This window comes from Rattus rattus, chromosome 5 (genome assembly GCF_011064425.1).
Source record: "Rattus rattus isolate New Zealand chromosome 5, Rrattus_CSIRO_v1, whole genome shotgun sequence".
In the NCBI taxonomy this organism is placed as follows: domain Eukaryota; kingdom Metazoa; phylum Chordata; class Mammalia; order Rodentia; family Muridae; genus Rattus; species Rattus rattus.
Window position 1 is genome coordinate 105,384,829 of NC_046158.1, and position 19,541 is coordinate 105,404,369.

The window sequence follows — 19,541 nt, forward strand, 5'->3', positions numbered from 1 at the left end:
AATAACCATTTTTAAGTGTACAGAACAGGCATATTTTCTCTTGGGTCTGAAATGTACTTTACTAAATAATTAAAATATGCTGTTTGGGATGGGAGTGGGAGGCTTAAACAAACAAAAATTAAAACTGACTGTCCTATTTCTGAGACCCAGGATTTATTTAAATGCTCCTGGGCTGAGAAATCCAGAAATCTAAGCACCGAGTATGGCAAGTTGAGATGTAGAGGGGTAGAGTCCAGAGGAACAGAGGTAAGGAACACACGTGGAGTTGTGATGGGACGTAAATTGAACTTGTTAAAGAAGTATTTCTGAAAGAAGCCACCGGAATTAAGTCTAAGTTCACTGCTAAATGTCCACTGCTGCCTATATTTTATTTATAGGGCAGTCTCAATAAATATATGTTAATGAAGTTAATAAAATCTGAGTCATAGTCAGAAGAGTAAGACCAAACTCAAACTTCGAGTTCTAGATTATATCCCATAACAGTGCCATGAGTAGACCTTTGACATACTGAGGCACTGATAACATTCTGAGAGAGCCAAGGAGTCAGTGCTCAGCTCCTACAAGGGATAGTCTAGCATGATGGACAAATACAATAGTCAATAAAGATACATGCAGAAGAGGATAGAGATCAGTGAGTGTGGAGCTGTGAGAGGAGAGACCCTTCCCAGGAAGTCTGTCCGTGTTTGTACTTCCTCCACCCCAAATCAAACTGAATACAACCCCAGAGGGGACAGACAGCACAGCGATTATTGGAATAGATTTTCCCTTGAGCCATTAGTGTCCTGATAAAACAGGTTGCAAAACAGCTCACTGGCCCTTCCCCAGGTGAGGACAGACTCCAGTAACATCTGTGGAAAAACTTCCTATCGCCAGGCACCAAGCCAGCACTTGGCAGTTTTGCAAAACTATGAGAAATGGATTTGTCGAAGCTACAAAGTTCATGGTGTTTTATTATGGTGACACATGTAAATGGAAGAACTGTTAGCTGGGAGTGGAGCAAAGGTGACTCCGGGCTCAAAGTTAAAGTCCCTGGGCTGAAGATCCCCAAGACATGGACTTGTTCATTTCCTCCTCTAGTCTTCTATTGAAATTTTCTCCCTTTGTCTCCCCCAACATGGATTTTAAGGTTTATTTTCAGTGTGTGTGTCTGTGTCTGTGCCCTTGCATGGGAATGGAGGAACCTTCAGAAGCCACAGGCCCCAGAGGCATCAGACCCCCGTGCTGATGGAATTTCAGACAGTTGTGAGCTTCCTGACTTAACTGCTGAGAATCGAACTTGGGTTGACACACGCTCTTAAACCCTCAGCCACCTCCAGCCCTATCTCCCATTTCATAGTACCCTGAAGTTTCTAACAAATGATTAGACCAGCAGTTCTCAACCCATGGGCCTCGACCTTTTGAGGGTCAAATATCAGATAACCTGCATATCAAACACTTAAATTATGTTCATAACAGTAGCACAATTACAGTTATGAAGTAGCAATGGAAATAATTTTATGGTTGGGGGTCACCACAACATAAGGAATGGCAGTAAACAGCCACAGCATTAGGAAGGGTGAGAACCACTGGTCTGGATAGACTTGAGCCTTGGTTAGATCAAGCCAACCAGCAATTCTCCTCTCCAGTACCCACAGAGGCCTGATTCTATGATAAGCATCATCATCCAGTCATGAAAGTTTTAAATGAAAACTTCTAAGAAAAAGGATTATTGTATTTCTCTGACCCTGATCCAGGAAGCACACGCCATATGGGTTAAGGGCAGCCATCTTGGATTTATGAGGAACAACCTGGATGAGAAGAGAGGATGTAAATAGAAGAAGGAGAGAAGGGAGAATAAACTCAGATTTGAAACTTAAGCCACTTGAAGCCTATCTAATTGCTGGGTTTACCAGTTCCTGCCTAATTCCTGTTTCTAATTGAGCCCCTTGGGCCTTGTTTGCTTTCCCTTGTCACTCCTAACCTGAGGAACAGGAAGAAGGGGAGGGAGGACATCTGTGATAACAGAGCTTTCTGGGTAGAGAGCTCGAGGAAGGGATTTCAGGTCAGAAGGCTACACTGAAAGGGCTGACAAGATGGCTCAGCAGGTAAAGATGTTTGCTGGGAAAGCTTGGCGCCTGAGCTGGACCTCCCCAAACCTACATAAAGGGAGAAGAAAAACCCGCTCTACAAATGTAGTCCAATGACCACCACACACGTGCCATGACACACCCACGCAGTCACACGGGCACACACGCTCACACACACAAACACACACACGAATAATAAACAACTTTTTTAAAGAGATGGAATGGGGAAAAAGAGCTGGCCCTGAGCATCACAGAAGGAAAAACTGTGCACACCAGCGAACCGTTCTGTGGCTAATACCATTGCCTTCTCCTCAGGGATGACGAAAGCCCTCCAACCCCTCCGGGAACTGATGAAACTATTCGCTGGATGATAGCTAGACCAGCAGTAGACAGACAGTCTGGACACAGGAAAGCGCTGCTTGAGGTGATCCTGAGAATTTAAAAGAGGTCAGACAGATGCTATAAGAGACTTTTTTTTAAGTAATGGAAATAAAAAGAAGATATGGACAGACACCTAGAAAATAGGAGGACAAAATAACACTGCGACTCATGGTGCTGAGAGAGTGGCTAACAGGCTCCGTTTTCAAATTTCACATATTACTAGGAATCCTTTTTAGCATAACATTTTTATTAATTCTTTGAGAACTTCACAGATACACACAATGCATTTTGATCATATTCACTCCTAACTACTTCCAGATCCAATCTCCACCTCTCTCCTTGATGCCCTCTTCTTTTTTCCAATATTCCAATTTGTACAGAGTGTGTGTGTGTGTGTGTGTGTGTGTGTGTGTACAGTAGGACTTTATCCATTCCAATAAGGTCAACCACATCGCTAAAGAAAACTTACCAGTCATTGCCTGTCAATAGCTCCAGGGCTTACATAGGAAACCACAGCTGCAGTGGGCATGACCAAGAATCGCCAACTTCCCTCTCTTGTCAGTGAACAAGCACGAAAGGATCATCTGAGAAGGACTCAAGTTTCAAAACTGTGATTGTCTTACAACAACATGGATAAGCACAGGAGACTGTGACAAGGAAGCACTTAGGTCCTGATCTTTACTTGGGTCCTGATCCTAAGGGGCATTAATACATAGATCAAATTTCTTGAAGAAATGACCTTTGAGATATGCCATTATTTATTTAGTTTGCTCTGTGTGTCTGCTTGGTAAATGTGTTGTCGAACTGAGTCCACAGTACTGTCGATGTTGGACAGAGGATCGCTTAACAGAACGAAATCTCAAAACAAATTAACAGGACCCGGTTGCTTGATTTCCCAAATCAGGAAAGGCTCGAAATGCCTAGAGGGGCTGACTGATGCAGCGGTGGCCCGGACTGGAGACAGTTGGATGCGATCATCTCTGGTGCTTTTGTTCAACCTTGAAACCTTCGCCACAGGAGACTTGCCTGAGCAGAGAAGCAAACGTGGAGAAACAAAGAGAGATCTAGCGGAAAGCCTCTGGGACCAAGGAGGGGAGGTGGGACTCTGGGTTGGCGGTGGCACCTGCTGCCTGCTATTAATAATAGGGTCGCGGTGCGTTTATTAGGTGTTTGATTAAACAAAGGCTCTATGTGAGAAGAATAACTAGCAACAGCCCCACGTCTGAGTCGCCGCCTCCGACCTTTTTCAACCTGGGTTCTTTGGGCCGAGCGTCGTTTGCGGAGAACTAGATCTCACCTGACCCCAAACGCTGAAAACAAGCGCTGTGGCATCCTGGGCCACCCAAGCTGACAAGGGCGCGCCCCCTGAGCACACGAGGTGCCCCACGAGGGGGCGGGACCCACAGCCGTCCCGCCCGCACAGCGGTGTCCGCTGCGGGCACCTGCAGCCGAGCCGCCACCCGCAGTCGCAGCGCGTCCGGCGGCCGAACCCGGTCGTCAGCACCTGCTCTGCTTCTCTCCCGCCCGCCGCCGCGCTGCACGCCTCGAGCGCTCCCTCGGCCCCGGCGGGGACCGGGGACCCGGCAGCCACCGCCATGCTGCCTGTGCTCTACACCGGCCTGGCGGGGCTGCTGCTGCTGCCTCTGCTGCTCACCTGCTGCTGCCCCTACCTCCTCCAGGACGTGCGGTTCTTCCTGCAACTGGCCAACATGGCCCGGCAGGTGCGCAGCTACCGGCAGCGGCGACCGGTGCGCACCATCCTGCATGTCTTCTTGGAGCAAGCGCGCAAGACCCCGCACAAGCCCTTCCTGCTGTTTCGCGACGAGACGCTTACCTACGCCCAGGTAGACCGGCGCAGCAACCAAGTAGCGCGGGCGCTGCATGATCACCTGGGCCTGCGGCAGGGGGATTGCGTGGCCCTCTTCATGGGCAATGAGCCGGCCTACGTGTGGCTCTGGCTGGGACTGCTCAAACTGGGCTGTCCTATGGCGTGCCTCAACTACAACATCCGTGCCAAGTCTCTGCTGCACTGCTTTCAGTGCTGCGGGGCGAAGGTGCTGCTGGCCTCCCCAGGTGAGCTGCAGACCGCCGGCCTTAACACCAGGGGTGGGAGGGGGGACTCAATGCCTTGGTTTCGGGGTTGCAGTGTGGTAGGAGGCCGGAAGTGGGAAAAGAGGACAGTTCCAGGGGTACGACCTCATTGATAATCTTTAGAATCACTAGATGTAAAGTGGCCTGTCTTTCTAAGCACTATGTATGCTAACCTCTTCAGTCCTCCAGTGCGGGAGTCCAGAGTACTTGTAATACTCTTGTAATATTGAATACTGAACCACTCGTTCTTGCGTTGTGTTGTTTAGAGATGACAAGAAAAAAAAAATTCCACGTTCTGCACAAGGCTGTACCCACCCACCACACCACACTCCCCAATGTTAACCCAGGGGACCACTGTATATGCACAACGTTGTTTTTAATCCTCACAACACACAGAGCATATTACGGGGTTTCTAAGTGCAGCCCAGCGAGCGATCCAACGCTTCACATCCACCGTCTAAAGAAGACTTGGGGTTATCCAGAGGGATCCACTTATAAATCCTTTACTCCAATCAGAACTTAAAACATTGACATTAAAATTCAGAGGGCCTTGGATGAGAACTATAGTGGATTCAGGCTTTAGTCCTTGGTAGACTTGCAGTCATGGGAAAGTCGCTTCCTATCTCCATCCCTTCACTTCCTCAGCTCCTAACAGTCTCTGAACGCCCTCACCCGGGCTGCTTCTCACAGTCAGTTAGGAGAGGCCTAACCAGGGTAAGGTAGAAAGACATCAGTATCAATACAGGAGAGAAGGGAATCCAGAAGTCCCAACTCTGGGATGCCCATCTGTGCCAAACACTCTAATGGATGGCTTTAATACTCTGATAAGTTTAAAATCTCACCTCCATTGTATGATTGAGGAAACAGGCAGATTTTTCTAGCCTAGCTCCATCTTCAAAGACCACATTTCTTATATAGTGCAATCCTCTACACAGATGTACGCTTTAGAGCTTCAGAGAGTCAAGAGTCTATCTGCTCTGCCCTTCACTCCATCGCTCAGGAAACTGGGACAAGCCAAGCAGTTTGCCTAGTCCCCCAAAACTCTAAATGTCCATTTACTTCTAGGAAACCAGGAAATGTATAAACCTGTTGCCTGTGACATAAAATACGTAATATGAAAATCAGAGGCTTCAAACTAAAGTTTAAAAGCAGAGGGATGATCTTAAAGGCAGCAAATTATGCAAAAGGCCTAGCCCTTCAAAGACACTTCCCAACACTCTCTAGAGACTTCACCCTTCAGAACTGGAAGGCCATCAAAACCCTGTTCTGCTGCCAGCTTTCTCAGAGCGAAGTTATTAATCCAGTGACCTGTGTGACACGCGAGGAAGCACTTCAACATCTCCTGCTTAGACTCCCCTGCTCCACTTGGGGGAACTTCATAGGCCTTACAGTTTCACTGACAAAGAGACTGAAGTTTAAATGACTAATGAGTTTGGCTTTTGTAATGAAGTCAGAGACGCAACTACCTCGAGGTTGGGTATCCCTGGTCTGAACTGCTCAAACCCAAAAGTGTCCAGATTTCATATTTTTTCAGATTTTGGAATTTTGGTGTATATATCATGGGCCACCTTATGGATGAAATCCAAGTCCAAAGAGTTTGCTTGTGTTTCATATACACCATACTGCCTGGGCCGAAGGTAATTTTATACAGTGTACTTAATAATGTTGTATGAGAAACAAAGCTAATTGCTGTGGTGTTATACAATTATGGACACACACGCACATGCACACGCACATCCACACACATACACACACACACAAAAGAATTCTGGAGCACTTTAACTTTCAAATTAGGGATGCTGGACAAGTACTTCCTGCCTGGTGCAGACAGTAGTGGCTTACCACAGGACACCATGTTTACATGGAGAATATTCTGAGATTCCTACATTTAAGTCAGACTTGACCCTAACTTGCTAGGGGGCCTAAAGCCCTCACTAGCATTAAGATGGGACACAGCTTAAAACCAAAATGTCCCTTTTTTTCCTGAATCCCTGAGATTTCTTTCTACAAGACACAGAGTTGCACTCTGACCCGAAATAGTTCCTGAGAGAGCAAAACACAGAGTCCAAAGTTACATGTTTGGTAGCTGTGCCGTGTGGAAATGTGCAAACTAACCTTTGAGAACAGGCACATGTTTGAAAAACAGTTTCTTTCTCCAAATACCAGAGATACCTTTGTACATCATGCCCTCTGACCTGGAACAGTCTCTGTAAAAAGAACCAGAGTCCAAAGTAGACCTAGATGTGCTAGAGTGGAAAAGTATTGATTGGACTGATTCTTAGGATCGTCTGGTAGGTAAGGCAGGACCTCAGATGCTTGCCCAGGTCTCTGGATAGCAACAAGGACCTGGAGACACGGGCAGATTTTTCCTCCCACTTCCAGGACACTTGTTTATTCTGATCAACCATCTGAGCTTGGTACAGACAGGTGAACTAGTTTTGTCTTGATATCTAATTAGCACATACAATTTCAGGTTTAATTTCTATTTAAAAATTGTTTTTGTATGCTGCACATGGTGGTGCACACCTTTAATCTCAGCACTCAAAAGGCATCTGGGAATCCAAGGCTAACAATTTCCAGGTCAGCTAGAACTATGTCATAAGATTCTCTCTCAGGGAAAAAAAAATATGTTGATTCTCCCCTTCTGCTCTGATGTCGTCTGATTCCTCTTGTCCCCTTTCACCACTGCTTCTGTGTCACTTGTGTTCTTCCCCCATCTTCAACTCTTTTTCCTCCTCTCGTGATCTTGTACACACCACACACACACACACACACACACACACACACACACACACACACACACACACACACACACACACACACACACACACACAGACACACACACACACACACACACACACACACACACCGTAAGCTAGAACCCGAATGTGAGGGAGAACATATCATTTTTATCTTCCTGAGCCTGGATTGTCTCATTTAATACTCTCCAGTTCTATGCATTCTCTTGCAGATTGCAGATTTCAGTTTTCTTTACGGCTGAATAAAACTCTATTGTGTGTGAGTAGGTTTTCATTGTCCGCTCATCCAGCGATAGCCTAAGCTGGCCCCAGTCCTTGATATTGTGGATATTATAGCAGCGAGCAAGGAAGTTTAGGTGCTTTGTGAGTTGATGCCCAGGATAGGTAGATCTGGGTCCTATATTAGTTCTGTCTTCAATTTTTTGGAGAAAATCCATGCTGGTTTCCATAATGCCCTTTACAGGTTTGCATTCCCAGAAGCAATGAATAAGGGTTCCTCTTTCCTCACATCCTGTCACAAAACCCTTCCCAGTAATTTCTGGTTGTCTGGGAAGAGACAACTTCTCTACTTCTTAACTGGGATACTCTTTCAACCTTGTTACTTTGTAAAAGGAAGTTATTACCAGGGTGGGTGATCTGTGTTAATATTGGTAAGTCTCTTGAATGCAGAAGGTCACTTTGGAGATGATGTGAGGAAAGAGGTAGCTGGAAGTATTCCTCTCCTGTCTCTTTGCTGTTGACTTCTGGATGAAGGTCAGTCTGCCTGGGATGAGAAGCAATCTGAAGGTAGCTCTAATTTGCATTTCTCTGATGGAGAAGTTGCTACCTGCTTTTTGGGATACTTGTTGACCACTTGTGCTTCTTCTTTCGAAACCCCTCCTCCCCCACCCCATCGTTGTGTTAGTCCCTGTGTTGATTGACGGGGTTATGGCATATCTAATTTTTGCAGTTGTTTACATATTCTAGATATGAGCCTCTTGTCCGAGGAAGCTGGCAAGGATCGTACCTATCCTGTAGGCTGTCTGTTCGCTCTGCTGATGTTCTCCTTTGCTATGCAGAAACTTTTCTTTCCTACAACCCCATTTGTTAGCTCCTGAGACTTAATTCCTTAGACTTAATTTGTTAACTCCTATGCCGTTGGCTTCCTGGTTGGAAAGCTCTTGCCTTTGTCTTGAAGTTCATTCCTCACCCAGCAGTTTTCTCCAACGGCTTCAGCGTTTTGGGTTTTAAACTACGGCCTCTTGATCCACTTTGAATTGGTTGTTTGTTTGTTTGTTTGTTTGTTTTTGAGCAAGATTAGAGCTATAGGTCTAATTTCATTCTTCTATAGATGGATATCCAATTTGTTCCAATAGCATCTGTTGAACAGAATATCTTTTTCCAGCATATTTTTATACCTTTGTTAAAGCTTAGGTGGCCACAGCTGTGTGGATTTATTCTTGAGTCCTCTGTCCCATCCTGTTGGTCTGCATGTCTGTTCTGTGGCAGCGCCATGCTGCCTGTGTCACAGTGGCTCTGCAGTGTAATTTGAAGTCAGGTGTTGTGTGACACCTCCAGCAGCGTTCTTTCTGCAAAGAATTTACTTTGGTTATTTGTGGTCCTGCAGAGGTGAGCTTATTTCTGTATTTTAAATTTCAGCTTTTAAGCTGATGAAAATTCTTGAACTCTTTGTTACAAAGTGCATATACATGGGCTGGAGAGTTGGATCCATGGTTAAGAGCACTGGCTACCTTTTCAGAGGACCTGGGTTCGATTCCCAGTACTCCACATGGTAACCCCAGTCCCAGAGGATCTGATGCAAAGACATAGATGTAAAAGAGATGTACAGTGGCCTTTGTCTTGAGAATTAACCCAGCCAGCTTGACTTTTAGAGACTCTTAAGGCTTACCAGGCTCAAGTCTGAAAAAAAAATATTTAGCTCCCAATTACTCCTTCAAAATTCTCTATGTGTAAAGAAAATCAAGGTTCATGATCGCTTGCCTAAGTTGTTGCTCAGAGAATGTGGTTTTTCTCTGTGTTGTACATTCCAGGAGTCTTCCCCTTGGCAGAGTATAATCTCATTAACCACATGGAAAAACATTATCTTCAGGAAGATAAACCTGTCAGTGTTGAAGCTGACAGAAGACCATGTTCCTAGCAAGTGGTTTTCACACAGCAAACCAAACACAGAATATAGATAGAACAGGAAATCTCATTCATTCTCATTCTCTCTCTTCCTCTCTCTCTCTCTCCCCCCCCCTTCCCGGACATGTGTGGTAGATATGTGGTATGTGGTATTAGCTGTTCCCTTCCACCACTCTGCCTTGTTCCTCTGGAGAAGTATAAACTTGGAACTTATTGGCTGGCAGCAAGCAAGCCAGAGACATCCTCCTGTCTCCATCCCCCAACCCCTTCCCTGAAGCTCTGGGGTTATAGGAGTGAATGGGACTATGTCTGCCTTGTATGTGGATGCTGGGATCCACACTCTAGCCTTCTCGATAAGACAGCAAGCACCCTTAACCATGCACCCATCTCCCCAGCCCACCATCTCGTGTATCCTACCACCTAGTGTATACTGCTTTCTCTGGGAGTGTATCCTCTCTACCGTGTAAACCAAGGAGGATCTGACAGATGTGCTCCACGGCCTTCAGGCTTCATCTTTTCCTTCCCGAGCTTTCAGTAAGGCTTGACTTGCTCTGTCCATCAGGATGCACAGTAATTGCCTTATTACTCATATCCGAAGTCCACATACTTGAACACGCAGAGCAAGTCAAGAGAACACCCTCTCCAACAAGGCAGAGACTTGTTCCAGGACCTGCTTTAGCTAAAGAGAGTTAATACACACACACACACACACACACACACACACACACACACGCACGCACGCACGCACGCACGCACGCACGCACGCACGCACGCACGCACGCACGCACGCGCACACACACACCAGTCGACGGCTCTCCTTGAGGGAGCCAGTCTAACTGGCTAATGGGAAAGCTTAGAGGCAGGGGTCAGCTCCCTTAATTTGAGACAATGCTATGGGCCCATGTCAGGACCTGCTGGGGAGGCCACTGATGTGCTGTATTGGTTCAACTTCTCTATCTAGTTTACTTCCCCCTGGTCACCTCACAGCATGCCCTACACAGACTTCAGCTTCCCATTCCAGAGGACCTTAGACTATGACAAATACAAGTATTTGAGATTTTTGTGTCCTAGTTGGTTGTCATATAGCTAACAGACAACATTCACACATGGAAATTTATATTTCAGTCTTCACATCAGTAGCTTTAACCTAAGGGAGGAAAGACTTCTCTAGTAAGGTAAGCAAGACCCTGGAACCTCAAGGTGACACCCACCTTGACCATTCCTTCTGTCATAGAAAAGGATCATAGACCAAGTGTCTGCCAAGAGCGTCAGATGCAGAAGTCGTTGCATTCCATTTTAATAAAGTCTTATCCACTCAAAGTATCCCAAGTTGCAAATCCTTTTAAGTAAGCAGTTTCGACTTGTCCCTAGCCTTCTGCACAGATGCACTCCTTTGTACAAGATGTTATGATTCCTTAATTGGAGGATTTCACATTAACTAGAATTGAATCTTGTCACACTGTACTAAACATCCTGGAACAAGTATGCTCAGACCTATGTGAGAGCCAGAGAAGAGAGCAGCGAACTTTACAAAGTAAAGGCAGCAAGAGACTTACCCCTGGGCTGCCTTGAAGGAGGACCAGGGATTTTTAGGTGACAGGGGTGAACGACCATTTTTAAGCAGGTGGAATGGCCTGGACAAAGGTTATTAAATGCAAGCAGGCTTAACATGGGCTTCACGTGGATCATGTGAGTAGAGGCAAGGGGTAGAGGACAGTCAGAGATGGCATAAGAAAGGCCAGCAGGGATGAGATTGAGTTCCTCCCATCGAGGAGAGTGTGCTCCATTAGAGGGACTGCGCGGACCCTGAAGAACGGTGAAGGGGGGGCACTGGACACTGAGCAGTAGTGAAGCAGATGTCACTGGAATCAGAGAGGGGTTGACAGCGAGGAGACGGGCTAAGAAGCAATTGCTTGTCAACTCTAGTTCCAAGGAGTCTTACCCTCTTCCAGCCTCTACAGACAGCAGGCACGCGTGCGAGCAAAACATCCATACACATAAAATAATAATAAGTAAGTCTTTTTAAAATAATATGTATGTATTTACTTCAGTTATTACGATTCAAGACAGATCAGCCTAAAAGATATTTCATTTTGTAGATTAAGGGCAGGATATCAAAGTAGCAGGTATGAAATAAACTTTGCATATTAAGTCAGAACTGTTTTTTAACTCAACCCATGGAAAAGTAGATTTTTCTGTGACACCTATACTCACATGTGATTCAGACTTCACAACATTAGTGACCTTTATGTGTGGTATGTTCTGGAAACGCCTGTTGGTGCTTCCGTGCACTGAAACTGTTTGGGTTTTTGCCCACAGTGTTCATTTCTGTGATGTCTTCTCAAACCATCAGCAGAGCTCATGGAACCATCAGGACTCAACTTTAATTCCTTCAGATATTGGAATCGTGGGGGCAGGGTGTGAGTGTCTGTGGGGGAGGTGAGTGTGTGTGTGTGTGTGTGTGTGTATGTGTGTGTGTGTGTGTGCCTGTCAGTGTCTGTGTCTGTGTGAGTGTCTGTGTCTGTGGGGGGTGTGTTTGTGTGTCTCTGTGTGAGTGTCTGTGTGTGTGGGGGTGTGTGTTTGTGTCTGTCAGTGTCTCTGTGTGTGTCTGTGTGTGTGTCTCTGTATGTGTCTGTCAGTGTCTGTGTGTATCTGTGGGGGGGGGTGTTTGTGTCTGTCAGTGTGTGTGGTTTTGTATGTCTGTGTGTGTCTGTGTGTCTGTGTCTGTCTGTGTCTCTGTGTGTCTCTGTGTGAGTGTCTGTGTCTGTGGGGGGGTGTGTATGTGTCCGTCAGTGTCTGTGTGTATCTGTGTAGGGATGGGTGTTTGTGTCTGTCAGTGTGTGTGGTTTTGTATGTCTGTGTGTGTTTGTGTGTCTGTGAGTGGGTGTGCTTGTGTGTTTGTGTGCATGTGTGTGTTTGTGTGTCTGTCAGTGTCTGTGTGTCTGTGTGTTTGTATGTCTGTGTGTGTGTAAGTGTGTTTGTGTCTGTCAGTGTTTTGTGTATCTGTACGTGTTTGTGTGTCTGTTTGTGGGTGTATTTGTATGTGTCTGTGTGTCTGTGTGTCTGTGTCCATGTGTCTGTGTGTATGCTTTCAAATGCATCAAGTTCCATACTAAAATGAGGAACTACTGAGGCATGGCTGTACATGCCTTCAATCCCACCACTGGAGAGGCAGAAACAGGTGGATCGCTGAGAGTTTGAGGTCAGCCTGCTCTACACATGGAGTTCCAGGACAACCAGTACTACATAGTGGGACCCTGTCTCAAAAAATTCATAACTATAAGTATCACTTGTATCAATACATTTTTAGAAAAATAAAGGTCGCTGCAAAGCATCGTGAAGTTTATGGGCCTCGGTGCATGCCTAATCAGCTAACGTGGTTTGCTTGGATTTCTCTCACCAACTTAAGAGTTACAGGAAGCTGTTGAGGAGGTTCTTCCAACACTGAAAAAGGAGGGCGTGTCCGTCTTCTACGTAAGCAGAACTTCTAACACTAATGGCGTGGACACAGTACTGGACAAAGTAGACGGAGTGTCAGCGGACCCCATCCCGGAGTCGTGGAGGTCTGAAGTCACGTTCACCACACCCGCAGTCTACATATATACTTCGGGCACCACAGGTAAATAAGAGAGGATTTCCAAGACCCGGGCCTGCCCTGAAGGAGCTAACCACTGGCCTGACCTTTTAAATGCCGTTTCTGTAGGAAAACTTGTCAGATAACTAATACTTCAGGGAATTCACATCACCCACGAGCACTGTGTAATCACATGTGATCCCATTGGCTTTTCCCCAGCTCTACACACACCCAGTCGTTTGCCCTAAAACACACAAACAGTTAACTAATAACTAGAAAAAAATAGTTTCGATAAGGTCCTGAATGGGCTGTTAGAAGGTTTTAGTGCTTATTGTATTTTGTTCCTTTGATATCCAGAGCCCATCTATAATATGTGATCAATATAAACAAGGATACACCAGAGGATAACTATGGGGTGATGCGTGAATGTTTAGGCTGGTTTTTCCCGTGCAATATTGATGTAGAGTGAGCCAGGCACAGGGCCTGAAACACTGTATGTCATCATGTGCACACTAGCGTGTTGTGGATGATCGAGAAGCATTGCAGTGTCTGCCACTTGAAACTAGCAATGTCCATGTCACTGTAGTCCACATTCTTCAAGGGGCTCAAAGCCATCCCTCATTCAGCACTCCCTGCCCTTCAGTCTGCCCATTCCATAGGCTCAGAGACTTATAAAGAGATCCAGGACTTCCCAGGACAAGAAGTAAAGTATCAAGACTCACCTTCTGGGCTAACTCCAAACTCATACACTTAAGGTGGTAACACCCTCTCTCTAATTCGTGTAATAAATATTCAGAATCTGCCTATCAAAAGCCTGGGAAACTGTTGCCAAAACGTAACAAACTGAAGCCTCTGGGAAAGAGGGCAGGAAGCCAGGCCCACGTGCTGATAGTGATGACCCTTCTTACTATGCTAGGAAATTAAATTATGAGTCATGTATGCATCCTCCTTGCTAACTAATCAAAGGTTAAGACTGAAAGGTCGGTTGAGCCCGTATCTCAACGCCAGCCCACAGAGTCTCAGTCCTTTGTTCCAACAGAGCCTCAGTAGCCATTGGACAGATCGCAGTGGCTAAGCCTCAGGTGAACGTGAGTGCAGGCGTCTCTTCACGCTGTCATTTTTTTTACTGAATATTTCCCTTAAGTAGATAACATTAAGAAGCCATGGGGTTAAAGCCCATGCCAGTAATGTGCTGTGTATAATATTGTATTTATCGAAAGTTCAAAACCAACATGCCAACAGAAAGGTGGTTGTCGCAAGATGTCCACTGCACACAGACACTGCCTTAATACATGGGACGTCTACCGTCATTTCATAGGAATATTAGAATGTTTAGATGGGGCCGTAAACTTTTATTATAACTGGGATGAAATGAGCTTTGGGTGAGTGATGGGGAAAGGCAATCCTAACACTGAAAAGTGTAGAGCCTCTCCCTGGTGCGTGCTTTGTCGAGGAAATGGGAAAGTGTCTAGGGGTGTTTCCTAGCACTCCAAAAATTAATCCCATAATTCAGCCTTGATATTTAACAGGAAAGCAGAGCGACTGGTGTTGATTCTACTGTTTGCTTTACCTGTGGATGACATGTTTTCATATTACTCTTATCAAAGGTAATTAAATGAGTCCATTTAAGCACTTAGAGAGCAAAATGTTTCCCCTATCCCTCAAAGGAAATCGGCAGCTCAAAATGATGTAATGGTTACAAAATCTTCTTCTTGGTTGATCAGTGTAAAATCTTAAGTTACTGAAAGTGCTCAAAGCACAGACGATGAATCCTTTTAAAAACGCAGCTCAGAACTTTCACTACTCAAACGAGTCTTTTCTGTGGTGACGGTCTACTGACAGTTCCCTCTATTCCTAATGTTAGTGTAGAGTGGGGTGTTGTCATAGGTCCGGCGTCCTGCGGCACTGGTAGATGAACTGGGAATTGTGTTTACTGTGATAGGTTGCTTGCTGACCACAGAATGAACTGTGCATGGGGCAGTGCATGGCTAAGTGCCGCAGAGACCTGCCTTCCTCCTCACAGAGTCGCCTTAAGCTCAAGCCCAGCCCCTGAGTAGGTAAACCGTCCCTGAGGCGTATTGAAACCATACTGTTAAAAGAACACCTTTTTAATTGTGCAAATTATTGTTAAGAAAACTCAAGTGTGCTTACTTAGTTTGGCACACTAAAGTCACAGTAGGCACCATTTACACTTCTCAGAGTGGCGCAAGGCCCAGGGTTGGCGCTTTCGTTGGCACGGCTATGAGGAAGCATTCTCATGTTTTACAGGCCAGGGGTCAGAGCTGGCAATGTACCGTTTATGTACTCAGATTACAGAGACATGCTTTTCGGTCCTGCGGCATCGTTCGTGCTGTGAGTTGCCATGTGAACAAGGTGATTCACAATGGCATCACCTGAGTTAGCAAAATCGTATAAACAAATCATAACATTCTCATATGACAGAAATGAAGAAATAAAGGCTGGATACGTGAGGGACATCTATAAATGTGAGCAGATCTCCCCCCGCCCCACAAAAAAAGTGCACCATCCTTGTGTTTTGGATGGAATTGGCAAATGAAACAGATTAGTTTTTTTTGCACTGTCGAGTCTCCGAAAATTGGCTTTCTCGTCAATTGGATTGGACAATGTCATTTGCTTTAATCTCTTAAATTGAAATTTATGAGAATGCCTTAGAAAGTAGTAAGCCCGGAGTAAGGATCCAGCCTCTTCAGATCAGTACTATGTCACCTGCCTGCCTTGGGACTCACAGAGAACCAAATGCAGCTTCTACACGTTCTTAGGACAGGCCACCATTAAAGCTTTGTGTATATGTGCAGTACATGTTCTTAGGACAGGCCACCATTAAGGCCCTGTGTACATGTGCAGTTGCATCCCGCACACTAGCAGAGATGGGTTAGCACAACAATGACCACGTGACCTCGCAAAACCTAAAATATTTACTCTCTGGTGCTTTTCAGCATTAAAAGCCACACACGCCCATGTCTGACTGCTCACCCCCACCCGCCCCCACCTTCACGCAATTCTCCCAGCACGGTGTGAGGGAATTTTATACACCAGATCTCCCTCCCGTAATGGCCAACCTGGCTCACCAATGCCTTCTCTCCTGTCTCTGCAAAGGTCTTCCAAAGGCTGCAACCATTAATCACCATCGCCTCTGGTATGGGACCGGCCTTGCCCTGAGGTCCGGAATTAAGGCTCATGACGTCATCTACACCACCATGCCCCTGTACCACAGCGCGGCGCTCATGATTGGCCTCCACGGATGCATTGTGGTTGGTAAGTTCAATTTCTCTGCAGGTATCAGCAGTTGACACACACGTCTGCTCACAGGGAAAAACAAATCTAGCTACTATCCCATCCACCAGAGACAGTATTTACTTCTGCATTGACTACAAAGCCTTATGGCTCACGTGTCATGAGAAAGCACCTAAAATAATTCCTATCTCCCTATGCCCTAATTGTTCAATATATCTAGGAGGAAATTCCTGTGAAATGGTTTATGCCTTGCCTTCACCCAGGCTGAAACACCAGATTCTTAGATTCTGTACATCACTTTCCAGTGTCAGGAGCTTGCCCGTCACCTCTGCCAGCATCTGACTGAAGCTTCTCTCACCGCTGTCCTTTCTTTGTCCATCCTTACTTCCAGTTTCCTGGTGTTAGTTGGCATAACTGCCCTGCCGTCAGCTCCTCTTTCCTTCTCTAACATCACCATCCAAATAGGAGTTGGCATCGTCTGTCCCTTCAGGAGAGCTTACATTGCTTTTACTCATGGAGGTTCAGCCCCATAGTCCCCTCTTTGAAAAAACTATTCCTTATTCTTTCACCGAAGTAGATAACTTGACTTTCCTCCCATGTGACATTTCATTTTAAATAAGCCTTGGAAATAAAGAGTTATTGGAAATAAAATATATAGCACACATAATAACGTGTGTGTGTGAATGTTTGTGAGTCGATGTGTGTGTGAGTGTGTGTGTGAATGTGAGTCTGAGTGTGTGTGAATGTTTGTGAGTCGATGTGTGTGTGAGTGTGTGTGTGAATGTGAGTCTGGGTGTGTGTGTGAATGTTTGTGAGTCTATGTGTGTGTGAGTGTGTGTGTGAATGTGAGTCTGAGTGTGTGTGTGTGAATGTTTGTGAGTCTATGTGTGTGTGAGTGTGTGTGTGAATGTGTATGTGTGTATGTGTGTGTTTGTGTCTATGTGTGTGTGTGTGTGTGTGTGTGTCTGTGTGTGTGTGTGTGTGTGAATGTTTGTGAGTCGATGTGTGTGTGTGTGTGTGAATGTGAGTCTGTGTGTGTGTGTGTGTGTGTGTGTGTGTGTGTGTGTGTGTGTGTGTGAGTGTGTGTGTGTGAATGTGAGTCTGTGTGTGTGTGTGTGTGTGTTGTTATTGATATCACTACTCTGTGATATATTTAGGTTCTCTATTGTGTGTGTGTGTGTGTGTGTGTGTGTGTGTGAATGTCTGTGTGTGATGGCCCAGAGTTGTGTTTGTGTGTGTGTGTATGTTTGTGAGTGTGTGTGTGTGTGTGTGTGTGTGTGTGTGTGTGAGTGTGTGTGTGTGAATGTGAGTGTGTGTGTGTGTGTGTGTGTTGTGTGTGTGTGTGTGTGTGTGTGTGTGTGTGTGTGTGTGTATGTGTGTCTGTGTGTGTGTGTGTGTGTGTGTGTGAGTGTGTGTGTGTGTGTGAGTGTGTGAATGTGTGTGTGTGTGTGTGTATGTGTGTGTGTGAATGTTTGTGAGTGTATTGTGTGTGTGTATGTGTGAGTGTGTGTGTGAGCGTGTGTGTGAGTGTGTGTGTGAGTGTGTGTGTGTGTGTATGTGTGTGTGTGTGTATGTGTGTGTGTGTGAGTGTGTGTGTGTGAATGTCTGTGTGTGTGAGAGTCTATGTGTGTGAGTGTGTATGTGTGAGTGTGTGTGTGAATGTTTGTGAGTCTGTGTGTGTGTGAGTCTATGTGTGTGTGTGTGTGTTTGTGAGTGTATGTTTGTGAGTCTGAGCTTTGGTGGGATAGTGTTAAAGGCAGGGCATTTAGAAGTGTTAGGCCATGCATGTGGAGCTTCTGAACACTGGATTGGTTCCCTGATAAGCAGGTAGGGTAGACAGTCTCCTCAATGGCTCTGCCATTCCCCTTAAGACGGTGTGTCTCCACATGATGGCTGTTCCCACACAAAAAAGTGTCCTTGCTAGACACTGGATTTGCTGCTGCCTTGCTTTTGAACCTCCAAAACCGGGAGAAATTATTTTTTGTTTAAGTTAGCCTGTGATCTTTTTTTCGTTGTTGTTGTTTTTTGTTTGTTCATGTTTGTTTGTTTTTATAGCAGCTTGAACTAAAACTCTTAGCCCTAGCATCAACTTGGAAGTCCTTTGCCTGGCAACCACCCCGCCCTTCAGGGGCAAGGCTGCCGAGCATGAGGCCTGCGACTGGATCTTCCAGAAGAGAGTGTCTGGGCCTCCAAAGCAGGCAAATAGTGCCTTCGACACCTCAGACGCAGGAGGAAGGAGTTTTGAAAGCCTCTTCCCAACACTAGTCTTTGGTATATTTGGGAGTAAAGAGAAGCGACTAACTTGGAAAGTGTGCGTGGGCTTCCTGTCGCACCACAGAAGCTCAATGGCTCCCAGCACCACAGATCTGTTTTCTCGTTGTTCTGACATCGGGAGCCCTAAGCCAGCTGTCTCCAGCCAGGCTGCATTCCCTCTGGATGCTGAAGATCCGTGTCCTGGTCTCCTCCATGTTTGGAGGCTGCCTGAATTCCTTGACTCATGCTCCCTTCTTTCATCTTCAAAGCATGCTCTCCAACTCCCCCTTTGACGTTTTCCCCTCTTTAAAGACCCTTACGATTGGGTAAGGAGATGATCGTCTGGGAAAATCTAACCACCTCTTGACCCTTGACTAAATCACATAAGCTCATGCTTTGCCCCACAAAGCCATAAAGTCATGGCTCTCGTGGTAGGTCTTTCTTTCTTCTATTCCTCCCTTCCCCTTCCCCTCCTTCTTTCCCCCTCTCCCTCCCCCTTCCCAGGATGCCTTCTCCTCTCCCCCATCTCATAAACCTCATTTGACCATCAGGTGATATTAGAATGATTCCCCACTCATCTTCTCCTCTTCCATATATTGGAGGCTCACACGGGTGATAATAAGTCCTCCTTATGCTTCCCGTTAAATATAAGAGGTGCTCAGCATGTGTTTGATCCAACTCATTTTTAATTTCCTAATTGGAGAGGCGTTTTCTGTGCCTTTTCTATAGGGGCTACATTTGCTTTGCGGAGCAAATTTTCAGCCAGCCAGTTTTGGGACGACTGCAGGAAATACAACGCCACTGTCATTCAGTACATCGGTGAACTGCTTCGGTACCTCTGCAACACGCCCCAGGTAACACGCCCCATGCTGCAGTGTCTTCGAAATCAGTAAGACAGCCAAGACTCCTGGGATTGTGTCAGGCCTCTGCTGGCCCATCTATCTCAGTTCTCTCTTTAGATGACGGTTGTTGTCATAGCGACACGCCTGATAACACACTTACCATTGGGAGGACCCTGATGGGGAACAGTGACGGGTA

At 45.9% G+C, this 19,541-nt stretch overlaps 1 protein-coding gene across 1 annotated transcript in view; it reads left to right on the forward strand.

Moving 5' to 3' along the window:
* Positions 1–3,915: 3,915 nt before the first annotated feature.
* Slc27a2 (solute carrier family 27 member 2) overlaps positions 3,916–19,541 on the forward strand; it is a 37,569-nt gene continuing 21,943 nt past the window's right edge. The window contains exons 1-4 of the mRNA XM_032904133.1: positions 3,916–4,520; positions 12,831–13,040; positions 16,113–16,271; positions 19,233–19,357. Coding sequence (XP_032760024.1) covers positions 4,043–4,520; positions 12,831–13,040; positions 16,113–16,271; positions 19,233–19,357 — 972 coding nt within the window. The 5' untranslated portion in view covers positions 3,916–4,042. The remainder of the gene's footprint in view (positions 4,521–12,830; positions 13,041–16,112; positions 16,272–19,232; positions 19,358–19,541) is intronic.